Below are 14,971 nucleotides of genomic sequence, written 5' to 3' on the forward strand. Positions count from 1 at the left end.
AACCTCCTTATATACCCTCTCCTCCTGCCTTTTCACCTCTCCCAATGTCTTTCTGACCTTTTCTGCTTCCCCAGTTGGTTCCTCTTTTTTCCAGTAGAGGTCATCACTCTTTTCTCTATTTTGGGCTCCTCTGGTTTGGGGTCCATACTTTTCTCTGGGTGAATAGATGGTGCTTGGATAGGGAAGCTGTCATGCCTGCCCCTCATGTCACACAAGGGCTACAACACGTAAGGTGACCCCACAAAACAATTTGTGACCTCCTTGGGAGTCATGATTCCCAGATTGGGAAAGGCCATTCTAAACTGATCCACAGATAAAAACATTGTTATAATCATCTTTAGTATTATTTTTTCAATTACTGGACACTCAGCATAAGATTTTTCAGGCAGGTAGTTGTTTTAGTCTGCTTCAGCATGTATATCAAAAACAGAACCAATCCAAAAGTATTGTAGCACCTTAAACATTAACAGGCTTGTTTCATTTTTAATGCTCTTGAATAAAACTACATTTTATTATATAATTTCCACAGTACTTTTAGTTGCATGGTAATCCACTTCTTTTGTTCCAACTGCAATTCATAATGCTAGCATTGTAGTTGCAAGGCTCATAACAGAAGCCTAAATTATTTCTTTGGCCCTGCCCTTGTCAGAATACCACACAAAAGTCATTAGAGATGGGCATAAACCTCAGTTCATGCATTTCCTTCCTCAATCTCCCCAGCTGGATCCCCCACCCATCAGCTTGCCCATGTTCCTCTCCTCCTCCTCTTCAGTTGTTTGACCAGTCTCCAGCAGGAGCACGGGCTTCCCTTCCCTGTTTCCTTGGCAGATCACCCACTCAGACAAGGAGGCAGGGCAGGCAACCCCATGCTCCTGCCAGGGACTGGTTGAACAGCTAAGGAGGTGTGTGCTGTGACTGGCGAGTAGGTCATTGGCCAGGGAGATGGGAGAATGTGGGGCACCTGTAGTGCTGCGCATACAAACTGGCATGAGCCTCCAAACCAACGTTTAAGGACAAATGCAGATTTGCTCACTAGTACAAACAAATTGAAATGGTATAGGAAGGTGATGAGTGGAGTGAAAACGGAGTGCTAAATAAATGTATGATGTATGTTCTTGCTTTTTAGACTTCATATTAGTAACACTGGCAGCCCAGCAATAACCCCAGCTCATAGTTAATGAAGTGAAAAAAATATATAGTAGTAAAGCAAATCTGGAAAATATAACGTGTTTTTTGTTATTACATGCTTCAGGTATACATGACTAAACCAGTAAGCCATAATGCCTTGCCAAATTGCTTCTAGAACTTGGAACACTATCTTAAAAATTAATTTGTTTTGTTAATTGTTACTGAGTTCCAAAAAAGAATTTCTTATTGCAAACAAAAATAGTTCTTGCATTAACTATTACTTCTCTCTCTCTCTCACACACACACACACACGCACGCACGCACGCACACACGCACGCACGCACGCACGCACACACACACACACACACACACACAACATCTGAACATCAGAGCTCCTGTTCTATGCAAAACCTTCCTAGGCTTTAAAAAGTCCTTTATATCTGCCAAAATATTAGTAACTGTAAACCTAAGTAACACATTTCCACCTTATTATTCAAAACACTGCAGTAGAATACAGTAACACTATGTGCTAATCTTGACATGTTATTTCCAAGCTCTCATTGTTCCTTAGGACGGGTTCTACATATTTTTTTGGAATATCTTAAAAAACCATTTGTCTAAATTGCAATCCTAACACTTGAAACAATGCTCCTCATGCAGTGAAGGTCACATATTTAAAGGCCTATTATTTCGTTCGACTCTAGAACTACCTTGTTTCATGACGGGCAATTAAAAGGCAAACATGGGTTTAATTTGCAAGTCTGTCTACTGAGGCAAACACACACACGCAAATAATCCTCTCATTTGCGGGAAAATTGATTATTCTGAGAGAATATTAATTCCTCTTCGACCCTAAATATATATAAAATATCCCTTGGACTGTCCGTCAACACCTTGGGCTGTCCGTCAACCGTGAAGAAGGCCGGCCTACTCTAAAGCAAGAGAGGCTCCTACGTTGCCTTTGGAGGCACAGCCCAGCGCGGAACAAAGCGGAACTGTTCGGAAGGAAAGGCCTCCGGCGCCTCCAACCCGGAGCCTCCTTCTCTCCTCCTCGCCTCCAAGCGGCGACGGCAGTTGCCCGAGAGAGAGAAAGAGCCCGCCCAACTCTAGACGGCCAGTAAAAGGCGGGCGAGCGGGAAGATGGGGCGGCTCCTGCTCGCCGCGTTGTCCCAGGCCCGCCGCAACCCTCAGAGAGCGCCTCCCTCTGCAAGCCAAGGCCGGCCCCTTCTCAGCCCATCTGCAGGGAGGACACGCTCCCAACCGTCGCCCGGGCAAAGAGAGAGGTGGCGGCGGCGGCAGCGACGACATGGGACTTGCTGAGGCGGGGCGAGGCCGCCGACGCTCTTCTCCTGACCGAGTCAGCCGCGGCCTGCCTGACAGGAGGAGGGCCGTGAAGAGGCAGCCCTCCGCCGGGGCGTGCTGCCGCCGCAGCCGGGCTCCGTTACAGCCACCAAATATAGCCTCGAGAAGGAGGACACATAACGGGGCAATTAGGCTTTAAAAGACTGGCCGGCTTGGCAGCTAGAGGGGAACTTCTGCGCTTGTTTGTTTTTCCTTTCCGCCCTTTTTTCTTTTCTTTTTTTTTTTGAGGCGGCTGCGGAAAGAGGACGAAGGGCTCGCCCTTCTCTCTCCCTCCCCACCCCCGCTTGTCGCCTTGACAGCGGGGGAAGGGAAGAGCCGGGGGGGGGGAAGGGAGCGCAAGGACCGAGGCGAGGGGTCCGCTTTTTCTCCCTCTTCCTCTCGCCCCTTTTAGACTCGCCGCCGCCACCCCCCAGTCCATCCCCCCCTCCCCGCCCGGCCTTCGCCTGCTCCCAGTTCCCGCCTCAGTGATTGCCAAATGGATTTTCGCCGCCCCGGCAGGAGGGGAGGGGAAGAGGAGGAGGAGGAGGCAAGCTGAGGGGCTCCGCGGTGGCCTCCCCACCCCAACCCGCCTCCCCCCTTTCCCAAAATGGGGCTGGGGCTGGCCTTGGTGATGCACGCTTGAAGGGAGGGGTCCCCGAAGCTCCTCCCGCGCTGCCAGAAGTGCCTCCCCAGCGGACCCTCTGTGCTGGCCGGAGATGGATGGGACCGAGCTGGATGGCAGCCGCAGCGCAGGAGCCCCTCAGCAAGGCTGCCTGGCGGCGGCGGCGGCAGCACCCGCAGCCTCGACTCCTAACAGGACCGTTAGTGAGGCAGCAGGCGAGGAGAAAGCGATCAGCCCCTCAGCCCAAGCAGCCACCATGGCAGAGCCTACGGGGCAGCCGCCTCCCGCCTCCGAGGGCACAGCTGCCTCGACTCCCTTCGTGGCTGCAACCCCGCAGGAACTGAAGAAGCAGCAGAAGCAGCAGCAGCACGGTGTCAAGAGGCACCATCACAAGCACAACCTGAAGCATCGCTATGAGCTACAAGAGACGCTGGGCAAGGGGACCTATGGCAAAGTCAAGCGGGCCATCGAGAGGTTTTCAGGGAGAGTGGTAAGGACGCAGAAGGGCTAGTGCTGTTGGGGATGCTGTAGCCCTAGGTGGAAGGGTATCCTCTGTCATGCTTCTAGCTCCCGGCGGCATGTGGTCCATCTCCTGATGACATGCCGGAGAGGCAAAAATGGGATCTACATTTCCTTTTCTTTGAGGTTACTTAAGGGAACTCAGCTTTTGCTTTCTGTATCCGTAGTTGTAGCCTCCTCTCTGCTCTTAGGATTTTGGATGCTTTATTAATTCTTTTCCATCCTCCTTTTCTGAGATTCAAGTCCCAGTTATTTTGAACCTCTTAAGTCATAATCATGCTTATAGACTCTTGAGTTAGGATTGCAAATTGTAATCATCAGCCTCTTACCATCAACTATTAGAAGACCTTTTACTGTTTGTTCAAAGTGTGGGCATACATACAAAGTTCACAGGAAGATAGTTTCTAGTAAGCTAAACAGAACATGTCCTTCAGGTTAGAGTTTGTTTTTAAAAAGCACAACAATTTGTTGCTGTCTTTCCTGACATGAACTTTACTGACCCCTATAAACAAACACATTGATGCTGCTGTTCTACTTCAGTGAGTTTCAGAATCCACTTGGCTCATTTGTGCCTGCCTGCTAATAAATACTCAGCAGTCCAGATACTGCTGTGTTGTGTACTGTAACTCCTGCCCAACTTTGTATTTCTTTTGTCACAAAACTCTTTAGTAGTGCAGGACAATTTGGGTTTATGGGATACAAAATGCTTATATAATAAGCTGGAGGCATTGTTATTTTCTTCCTTGCTGTAGCTATCTATTAACAGAGCTGTGTGCTGACTTACATGGATTCTATACTTAAATCACTTAAGTTACACTGATGATTTTCTGAAATGTTCCAAGTACACACTGTTGTTTGAAGTGGATTGTTTGATTTGCAAAAGGAAGAGATGGTTTTGCACAATTTAAATTTTTTAAATATATTTTTTCCCTGCTGTCTCCTTATTCAGCAAAAATTCAGAGTCAGACTGCAATAAACAAGCAAACATTTGACAAAAGAAAAGGAGTACCCTGGTTGTGTGTGGTGTGATTATGTATTTAGCGGCCTCATCTAGTTGTGAACATTTAAGATTTGTGATTTGTCAGTGTAGAGTAACAAGACAAAACCCAAACCTAGTGCAATATGAAAAGTGCATTTAAAGACTCTTTGTGTGCATGCTGTATTATGTACAGTATCAAACCATTTAAGAGGCTCATTACATAGAAAGCAGAGATGAAGGCACATGTTCAGTTTGACTTTTTTTAAAAGCATAGTCTGGGCTGTGTCATATTTATCTGCATGATGAGATTAGCAAAACAAATAGGCCACAATATACTGTATAGTATAATTCTACAATATTAACTGTGTCATTTCAGGACCATGTTGTTCTCTTCCATTTTATTAAGTCTGTGTATCTATGTATCCGTAATGAGCTTTTGTGGCCAAGTGGGGATTTGAACCCAGGTCTTCTGACCCCAAACTGGACACTTTATCCTCTACCACAGTGGGTCTATAATGATTATATAATTCTATAATATAGAATAATTCCATAATATAGATAATACTGTGATCTCTTACAGAATTATCCTGTTATATTAATTGTTACAATTCTGTTTATAATTTCTATGGTACTTGCATATATTACATATGACAGTGTGTTTTTCTTGTCCCATATACTGTATAACATTATATATACTGTATTGTTATTTTCTGCCTTGCTGTAGCTATCTATTAACAGAGCAGTGTGCTGACTTAAATGGGTACACACACACACACACACACACACACACACACACACACACACACTGTTAGGTGTACACACACATACAAACACATGCTATTTGCAGTAGCAGATTAGAACTAGAGGCAGTAGGTCCATGCTAGGTATATATTGAATTTTTTCTGAAAGGGTTCTGGGCCCACAGAGACAGAGAGCTAATTTAACTATTTTTTTCTTTCTTTCTTTGCAAGGCTTCTGTTGTTAGTTTGCAGCATTTATCAAATCATGAGAAAGTTTGACTTGAGTTACTCTGTTCCTTATCCAGCAGAGGGGGTTCTCAGAGCAGTGTGACCTACATCATTCCTCTCATGACTTCATAGCAAATTGTCAAATAAAAAGAAGCTAAGTACTAGAAATCCCAAGGTCAGACCCCCACCTATGTCATTTGCCTGCTGTCATATTACAGAGTTAGGTAACCTTTTCCTATGCAGCAGCATGTAAATATTTGGAGCCATATGGCAACAGCATGCAAATTGGATACATTTCTGGCCCTCTCAGAATTGTCTGCATCAACTAGCCTTCTTTTAACATTTTTATTAACTAAGTAATTTAGGGACATAGCATATTTCTGTACATTCTTGACTGTTTCATCAGAGACCGCCATATAAAATGTGAGGCACAGAATTTTGTTCAGCTTTTGGGGCAGAGAAGGTGAAGTCTCAAATTTGTGCAACGCACAATGATTTCCACCAATATCAATGGAGTCATGCTACCCAAATAAGAGAATAATTTGCTGTGTTATGTTTAATGATATGAACCAGTTTTAATTGAAGCCAGCTGCAAAATTTGCATTGTCTGACAAAGAAAGACAATTTTGAGCCAAGAATGAGAATTTATGTGTGCTCTTAATTTTCCACTTTTTTCCCCTTCAGTATGTGCTCTACAGCAACAGACCTGGGAAAATCCCAGCTAACCCATTGCACAAGCTTCTAAAATTAGATATCAATGCAGGAATCTGAAATATTATTTCAGTTTTCTAAATGCTGGCACCTAAAAGATTGGTGTTTGCTTCTAGGAATATGAAACACTGTCCTAGTCTTTGCTTAGGCAATGGCTGTGTATTGTTATGTAGGCATACTTCAGTCTTGAGAGACTGTGGTAATGTACTCTGAATAGAGGTCTTGGAACAGCGTCTAGTATGGCTGAGAAGGCCAATTCGAGAGTGACAATCCCTTCCACACTGAAGACAAATACAATCTGTCACCTGTCCAGCTCCCTGATTTGGCTGGTTTCGGGACTGCCTCTTTGCCTCGTCCTATGTAAAGGGGCTCTGTAAAGGGGAAGAGATATGTTATATTTAGTGTGTTGTTGGCAACGACTTATTATATAAACTTGTTTACTTAATAATACAGCAACTAGGAACGGGGTTGCATGCTGCATGAGATATAAGAGTACAACTACCCTAGATTGGGATAGCCAACTTTCTAAATGTTTGTGTGGATTTCAGAAGTTGGAGTATAATTAAGCAACAAGACTACAGAGTCTGCAAAGCAGCCTGTATGAGGACCTTAAAAACACCCATCCAGGTTTTTGATGTGGGTTACTAGAATCAGGACTGGTTGCCAAGATCCCTTCCCCCCCACCATAGTGATAAGGCTCGTGAAGCATGGAGAGTGAGATTTATGTGATGTGCTGGAATTAATCATAGTAAATTGTGATTTACTCCTATGTAATTGCAATTCCCCTTGTTCGCAAGTAGGGTAGCAAGGATACTCCTGTGGCAGTGGTTCCCAACCTGGTATATTTTTGGACTGCAGCTCCCAGAAAGCAGAGTTGGTGGTGAAGGCTTCTGGGAATTACAGTCCAAGAATGCCTGGGTTAGCCAAGGTTGGGACTACTGCTGTATGGTGTGGAGTGATGGCTCCTTTGTGGCACTAGAGGGTGAGATAGGCATGGCCATCTCCAGGCTGGACATATCTCATGCTCAAGATACCTTGTGGACACAAAGCTGGAATTTGCCTAATCCATTTGAGGACTAATGCTGCTTTGGTATATTTGTGTCTTGCTCATTGTGATTTTGCATGTGTGCAGAACTGTATACAGAGAAACTGAGCTGAATAATTTCTTATAACAGCAAAACTTGTAGCCCTCTGAAGTGAAACTTGACAACTGGATGTGGAATTGCCATGTTGCCTTAAGAAATAATGACAGAAAACACATTTTCCATGTTATCTACAATGCACTTTAAAATGGAAACTTTGATTTAAAAGGAAAAGTGATGATAAATTGTGGCTTGACATTCCATTCTGATTGATCCCTTAACATGTTAAATGAAAGAGGAATGTATTCTGGAATACATGTTCAGTATGCAGCACCTGCCTTTTGGGCCAACAAAACTGATGTAATTCTGGATACGCTTGACTCCCTACTTCATGCTAGCAAAATTATGCACAGCCTTTAACAACCCACTTGCCAACAGACCAGGGTCAAGAAAGTGATTGATCTTGGCGAACAGGAATGCTTAGAAAGGGAGTTGGCATGATAGTAGCTTCATTAGACTGCCAGAAAAGCTGGGAGTAGATTTTTGGGAGAAAGCCTGTTCTGTTGTATTATTCCCTATTCTTTCCTTTGGGAAAATCTGTATATATTGCTGATCTGATTGATTAGTTGGAGGTGGGTAGGAGGCTGATTTCATTATTTTCAGTCATTCTGTGGTGCTGCTCGCTATTGGCTTTTAATTTTGCTTCCTTTCCATGTGCAAAGCTGCTTTCCTTGTACAGCCTGTTGTGCTTCATTCATGTAGCACTCTCCTGAACATTTGCAGGCTCACCCTAAAAACAAATCCTTGCCAAATATCTCATAGTCAAAAAGTTCCTATCATTTTATTTTAGATAGAGAAATTTTTTTCAGAGAACAAAAAGGTTGCTTGTTAGTTTTTATTAATAGAATAGAAGGCAAAGGAGACAATTTCAAACCTCTTTTACATATTTTATTCTTTCTACCTCTTTTCTCCCTTTTCCAACCCCACTTTTAGCTGGTTCCCCCCCCCCCTTTCACCATTTCCATGCAAGAAATTAAAAATGTTGATGAAAGAAAAGAAATGGAGATGAGACAGTGAAGGGGAACTGCTATAGGGAAGACAAGCAGATCTACTGTAGATCTCTTTAAGATACAGTACAGAGAAAAAGCATCTAACTTTTAAACCCTAGTTTTGAAAAAAGATACTTACAGTACTGTGGTAAGCTAGGGCTTAACAGGGAAGCAGGGCATTGTTTAGTCTTCGGGGAAAAAACAACACCAGAGACTCAGGCTAGTATGGGACAATGCAAACTGCCACACTAGTCTCTCTCTCTTTAAAGTCTCACCCCTTGCTATGTAGTAATGAAAATACATATTGCATTTTTTCTAGGTTCTCGTTGATTTAATTAGTAAACTTAATATTTGGCTATGAATCCTTCGTGTAATTTGTGGATCCTGGTGAAGCAGTTTTCCCAAGAAATTTACATTCCCTCCTGAGTCTCTGCACGGATGTCACACTTCAAGGGGATTCAATTCTAAAGTGTAGGGAATGAAAATATATTTTCTGTTCAAGCTGAACTACTTTAGCAATTGGCACTTTAGAAGGATAGTTCCAGATGACCTCAGCAGATGTGGGGTCTCCTATCAGTGTAGGTAGTTGAGTAGGCATGCGAGTCCCAAGCTATCTAAGACTTTAAAGGTAATAACCAACACCTTGGATTAGATCCAGAAAATCACTAACAGCCAATGTAGCTGGTGTAAAAGAGGTGTGTGGTCATGGCAAGAGGCAGCCATTAGTAGCCTAGATACCACATGTTGTGACAGTTGCAGCTGCCAAACTGTATTCAAGGGTAGCAAGAGTAGCACAGTAAACTACATCTCATTTGGATAGATCAAAGGGCTGTATCTGCCTTCCCCAAATAAGAATAATGTTTCCAGACCAGGGATGGAAGTTAAAATGCTGACTTGGCCATGTTTCCCACCTATTTCTTTGGGAGAAGCATTGAGTATAATAAGAGTCTCCTTACCTAGTTCATAAGGGAATATTTTTTCTCCCTCAGCCATAAGAAGGATGACAGCTGGATTTGTTAGTTGTTGAGTGCCAGCATCATCTCCCTCTCATTTGAATTCAGCTTCATTTTGCCACTGAGTCCAGATGGTGACTATGGACTTCACGGCTGTCTCTGGTTGCTCAGTAAATGGAAGATATACCTGGGCATCATCAGCATATTGATGACATCCAACTCCAGAGCTACAGATAATCTCTGACAGTCCTCTCATGTATATGCTGAAGAGCATCAATGCTAAATCTGAGTTTTATGTGACTCCAGCAAACAATTCCCAAGGGACAGATAGGCAGTTTTCTGTAGTCTTTCTCTGGGTCATCATGCAAGAACAAGAGAGCTAGGCAGTTACAGACAAATATGACTGATGATCTGTTTTTCACTGGATGGAGAAAGGGTTTTACAGTAGCAAGTCTCAAGGATTGGGCTGGAGGACAGAAAGCTGGCCTTGAATATGCGTGAAAGGCAGTGGCCTTGACAGCATACATCACTGGTCTGGAACATTTGTGGTTGACACGTGTTGTGTATGTAAGGGTCAGTTTAGAGGGTTTGTGAATAGTGGGTGCAGAATGGGTTCTGGTATGTGATTTTTGGACTTTGGTTTGTGGCTTTTAGGTTAAGGAATTTTGGCTGCCTAATGTGAAATTCACAGTGGAATTTAGTTCATTGTATGCCAAGTTGCTCTCAACCAAAAGCATTATTGTATTGTAATATGTTATTACTAACAGCTTCAAAACATCATTTGTGAAAAATTATAATAGAAGGGATATGTAACATCAATGTACTTTGTTTAGAGCCATGTGTGTGGGTTTTTATATCATTAAATTCAACGTTAGGACATTATGTATGACATATGGTAGAAATTATATCTGAAAGCATGTACTGTACGTATAAAATTGTGTTTTGCTATCTTACATGTTGGATAAAGCTGTTGGGAACAAGCAGTTCCTGCTAGAAACTGTTTATTCTTCACAGAATTCTAGCCATAGATTCCTTGTAAAGATATATTAAACATACCAAATGCCATTTATAATCATCCTTTTTAAAAAGACCCTGGTATTTTCTGTGCCTATTTAGTATGATGATGAAAAAACCTCTGTTCTGTTTGTTATTTTAATGGAAGGAATCACAAAAGTGAGATTGGTGCATCTGCCCAGTATTTGATGACTGTTCATTAAAGTGACAAGTGTAGCCAAGTTTTTGTTGTGTCCTCTTGCTGCTTTCTCTGAACTCATCTTGTCCAATCAGGCATAGGATTCATATTTGTCTTGCCCACATGAAAGTTTTGAGCATCTGTAAGTTATAGTTTGTGAAGTCTCTGCTTTAAACAGCACACATTTATAACTATGTCTGCACAGACAACAGTGTACATTGTATGAATTAGGAGATCCCAGACACTGAATACAAGGGGGTTGGGTGAGATATTTCATAGGAGTATAGTGGTTGCCCATGCTGATCAAATATCCTGGATTCATACCAAAGTGTCCAGATGTTTAATACATATAGAGACCCTCCAGTAACCTGTAGTTACAATTGAAATGGGGGTATGCCTCCATGCGGCTAGATGAGTAAAAAGCTATTTAATGTTCAGACTGTAGTGAAGTATAACCCCCCCAGCTTGTATGCAAATGAGCAAATTCGCCATTAAATATATCAGTATGATTTAATGGCCAAAGACCTGTCACTCTGTGTAATAATCACACTAGAGCAGGCCCATTTGGTGAGTCAGGTGCTCTGTACCTTTTTGTTTCAAAGGGGCCTACTCTAATGGTAGAGTGGATTTGATTTAAATTTTTTAAAAAATCAAGATTTTTAAAAATCATTTAAGTCAATTTGATTTGGAAAAATCATTGAATTTTATCTACCCTGTCGCAGGCCCCTTTGAATCAATGGAAGTTTGGAGGAGTTGACTCACTAAATCTTCATATATTCAATGGACCTACCCTAGTGCAATTTACTGTGCTAAACAATATGATTTTTAGGTGTTGTAGGTTTTTCGGGTTGATTTTGGCCATTATTTGTGATATCTTAATTATTTTGGCCATTATTTGTGATATCTTAATTATTTTGGCCATTATTTGTGATATATTAATTATCCAGATGATGAGCATTTATTATTGGCTTTGATGTATAGCACAATACTAGATTTTTACGTGTTTACTCATCTAAGACCAAGTACAAATCCAAAATCCAGAACAAATTTAGTTATTTGTATATGGTTTGTACACATATGGAAAAGAAGAATAAAATATGTTTGTCATCTTTATATTTGGAAAAAAAATTGCAACTGTAGGAAAAGTTCTTATTCAGACCAGGTGAGAAAGCCTGGTTAGGATCAGTTTTGAAAACAGAGACATTTTGTTTCTAATTTTACAGTTGTAAATGTATGGACATATGACCATTTTATATATGATCAAAACATTTCTCTAAAAAAACGTAATCATGTGGATTAGGTGTTGAAAAATATCTCACAATTTTATCTGTTTAAAAAAAGGGTCTTTTTTCTGTCTTTAGGTCATCCATACACATTTTTCCAATGTGATTCCTACTTAGGAAACAAGAACATCTGTTTGGAGAGGAAATCTGAATAGGCCTAAACCTATCTCTGAAAGTCAGTGTGGTTCAGGTTCATGGCCCCACTAAATCTTGATATTCACTAGCTGACCTTAGGCCAGTCACTCTCCCTTAATCTCACTGTATTTTGCAGGGTTTTTGTGAGGATAAAAGGAAAGGAGGAGAGCCATGCACATTGCCTTTTGCTCATTGGGAAATGTAAGAGTAGAATCACAGGATGCAGTCAAGCTCTTGGGTTATACATTTGGAATTTTATGCCTATATTTTGGTTCCTTTCAGAAAAGCTGATGGGTTGCATGGTGACACTGTGAGCTGAGGGTTCCTCGTTTGTGCTTCAACCCTTCATTGCACATTTATTTCTTTAAGGTTCTCATCTTCAGAAGACATGTATGATGTGTTACAGATGGAGAAAGTCACATCAGAAGAGGAATCTGATGATGTTGGTAGCACCCTCTCAGAACCTGAGGAGAGAAGGGCAGAGGTGTATCCTGCCAGGGAGGGCTCAGAGCATGAAGGGATCCTGGCAAATATATTCTTTATTTGCCCAAAGGAGTAGTGCCCGCTCCAGCTTTTAAAGTAGCAACATAAATGGCATTTCAAGGTCAAACAGGCACCTGATGACTAATTGGAAACAGCTGGGCAGCTGGGAGAACCACCATGAGTACAACAAATTCTACTCTGTCATTTGGCGTGAGCACTGAAGAAAGCATTCTTAGCTGAGGCACATCTAATACCATTTCTGCCTAATGACCATACTTTTGGCTACTCCCTGGTTGACAAGTCTAATAGCTCACTGGACAGAACTCCTGGCTTGAACTTCAGAATTCTGGATGACAGCCCAGCACTTGGAAACAGACTGGCTTTGATGGCCCTTGCAGTTGCTACCTGCTAATATTACAGTCCATTTGATAGTGATGAAACTGACTGTAATCTCATCTTAGATGGTTTCTGTTGTTGGTTACTTAGACTGGACTTCATTACTGGTTCTTGACCTAGTTTCTTATTGGCTTTCTTTCTGTATATCACCTGACCTTGTTTCTCTTCCATTTGTGACCTGCAAAGACTGTGAAAGACTTGTGTATAAATCTGCTCTTATATTTAAATGAAGCTCCACTACGTATAGTAGCTGCCCTATTTACTTTAGAAGAGAGCACAGTACACATATCAGGGGAGTAGAGAATAACATCTGCTTCAGTTTGGTTTAATTATTTGACTCACAAATTGTGATTGATTTGCTTTCAGCTGATTTGTAGCCCTTTTAATTCTATTTGTATTTTAAGATTTAAAAAATACTTGTACATAGACTGGGAAAATAAAGGGCTCTAACTTTGGATGTAGGACTGATTGAACTTAGTGTAGCTAGCAGCTACTCCGCCTTCAGTATGCAAACAAAGCTCTGACCAGTTTCTTTAGTTCTTCCTTCTTTCTCTTCGTCCTTCTGCTGGGAACTGTGCAGTTTAGATAGCTCAGGTCATATTCCTAATGCTACTGTGATGTTTCTCACTCAGAACCCACTTGATTATATGCAGTTCAGACAGACAGGCACTTAGTTAATGGGAGATAGGCACTTAGTTAATGAGAGTGAGATGTACTGCTACCCAAAAGAAAATGACAAAAACCTCCAATCCAAACTCACCCTAATTCCATTCTAACATGCTTCTCTTTGCAAAATCAGTCAGCCACAGCAGAATTCCTTCCCTGAGAGTCTGTGATTGGATATCCAGGAGATATTGGGCATTTGATTGGAACTTGAACTTTGGGCTTCCTGGTCTTATTACAGTATTACTTTCTTTTTCCAAGTGTTTTTTTTAAATTAAGTTTTTTAAATGTCTGAACTGCTGGAGCAATATTCAGTGCTTTAGAGAGCCCTCATTCGATTTGAGTGCTGCTCTGGATCTTCTGGCTTTACTTTGGATTGGTTCAGAAGCAGACATATACCTCTGATTCAACTGTATATGGATTCTGAATAATTTCAGAATCTAAAGTGCATCCCTAACAGCTCTGCATCTGTTCTTAAATATGTAGTCAAACCAATTTATTTAGGCTCTGAATTGCAAGTTCTTATTTTGCTTGTATTCATTCATGGAGCCTGGAAATAAGGTTTGTGCAGTTTGGAAGAGAACGGCTGTCTTCTAATCTGGTCATTTTTTAGTGACACAACCTACATATTTTTAGAAGAAAGCAACATTTTTCCTTTGGTTGGTTCAATGAAGAGCTATTAAGGTTTCTTTTACTTAATTGTTACAAATGTGTTCTTTTTGATCCATCCAGTCCCTCTCTTTAATACATAAATCATAGCATGTTGACTTTTTAAGTGGCCACTTTACATAGTGAGAAAAATTAGCATTTTTCTTTTCATGTCAGCAAATTATTTTGGACTGAGACTTGGGAGATCAAGATTCTGGTCTCCACTGAGCCATGCAACTCAAAACATTTTTACAAATTTTCCAGTGGCTATGAAATATCTCTATAGATTTAGACATAAATATAATTAAAATAAATATGTGTCAAGCATAGATCAGGGAAATCTGTTGAAATGTGACTCTTAATGTGTCAGTTCACTGGAACAAATAACTGTCCCTAAATTTCATTTCTTCAGCTTTAAAATAAGACCATTAATTTACCTCACATAGTTACTGTGAGGATGAACAAGATTAACAGTAATTAATGACTCTTTATGCAGTTAAGTTGCCTTCTCCCAGCTTTCCTCTGATGGAAAGAAATTTGCCACCATAGACATTATGAATATATCTATCTTGAACATCCTCAGGAGGGGAAAACAGGAAATTACATTTCTGGTGGTGCCTTTTGAGACAAGATCATGCTTTTAGTTGCACTGATCCCATTGTTACAGAAATGGGCACATTTCTTCAATGGAAAGTATTTCTTAAATCAGAAAACAGCTTAATGACACACTTGAAAGCAGTCTGTGTTATTGTCTGTTGAGCAAAGCTTGTGCTTTATGAACTGGCTGATCATAAAGGCAGCATAAATCATGTAAAACAT

At 41.3% G+C, this 14,971-nt stretch overlaps 1 protein-coding gene across 1 annotated transcript in view; it reads left to right on the plus strand.

Moving 5' to 3' along the window:
- The first annotated feature begins 3,047 nt into the window (after positions 1–3,047).
- NUAK1 (NUAK family kinase 1) overlaps positions 3,048–14,971 on the plus strand; it is a 62,301-nt gene continuing 50,377 nt past the window's right edge. The window contains exon 1 of the mRNA XM_020803644.3: positions 3,048–3,581. Coding sequence (XP_020659303.2) covers positions 3,186–3,581 — 396 coding nt within the window. The 5' untranslated portion in view covers positions 3,048–3,185. The remainder of the gene's footprint in view (positions 3,582–14,971) is intronic.

Source organism: Pogona vitticeps, chromosome 5 (assembly GCF_051106095.1).
Source record: "Pogona vitticeps strain Pit_001003342236 chromosome 5, PviZW2.1, whole genome shotgun sequence".
NCBI lineage: Eukaryota > Metazoa > Chordata > Lepidosauria > Squamata > Agamidae > Pogona > Pogona vitticeps.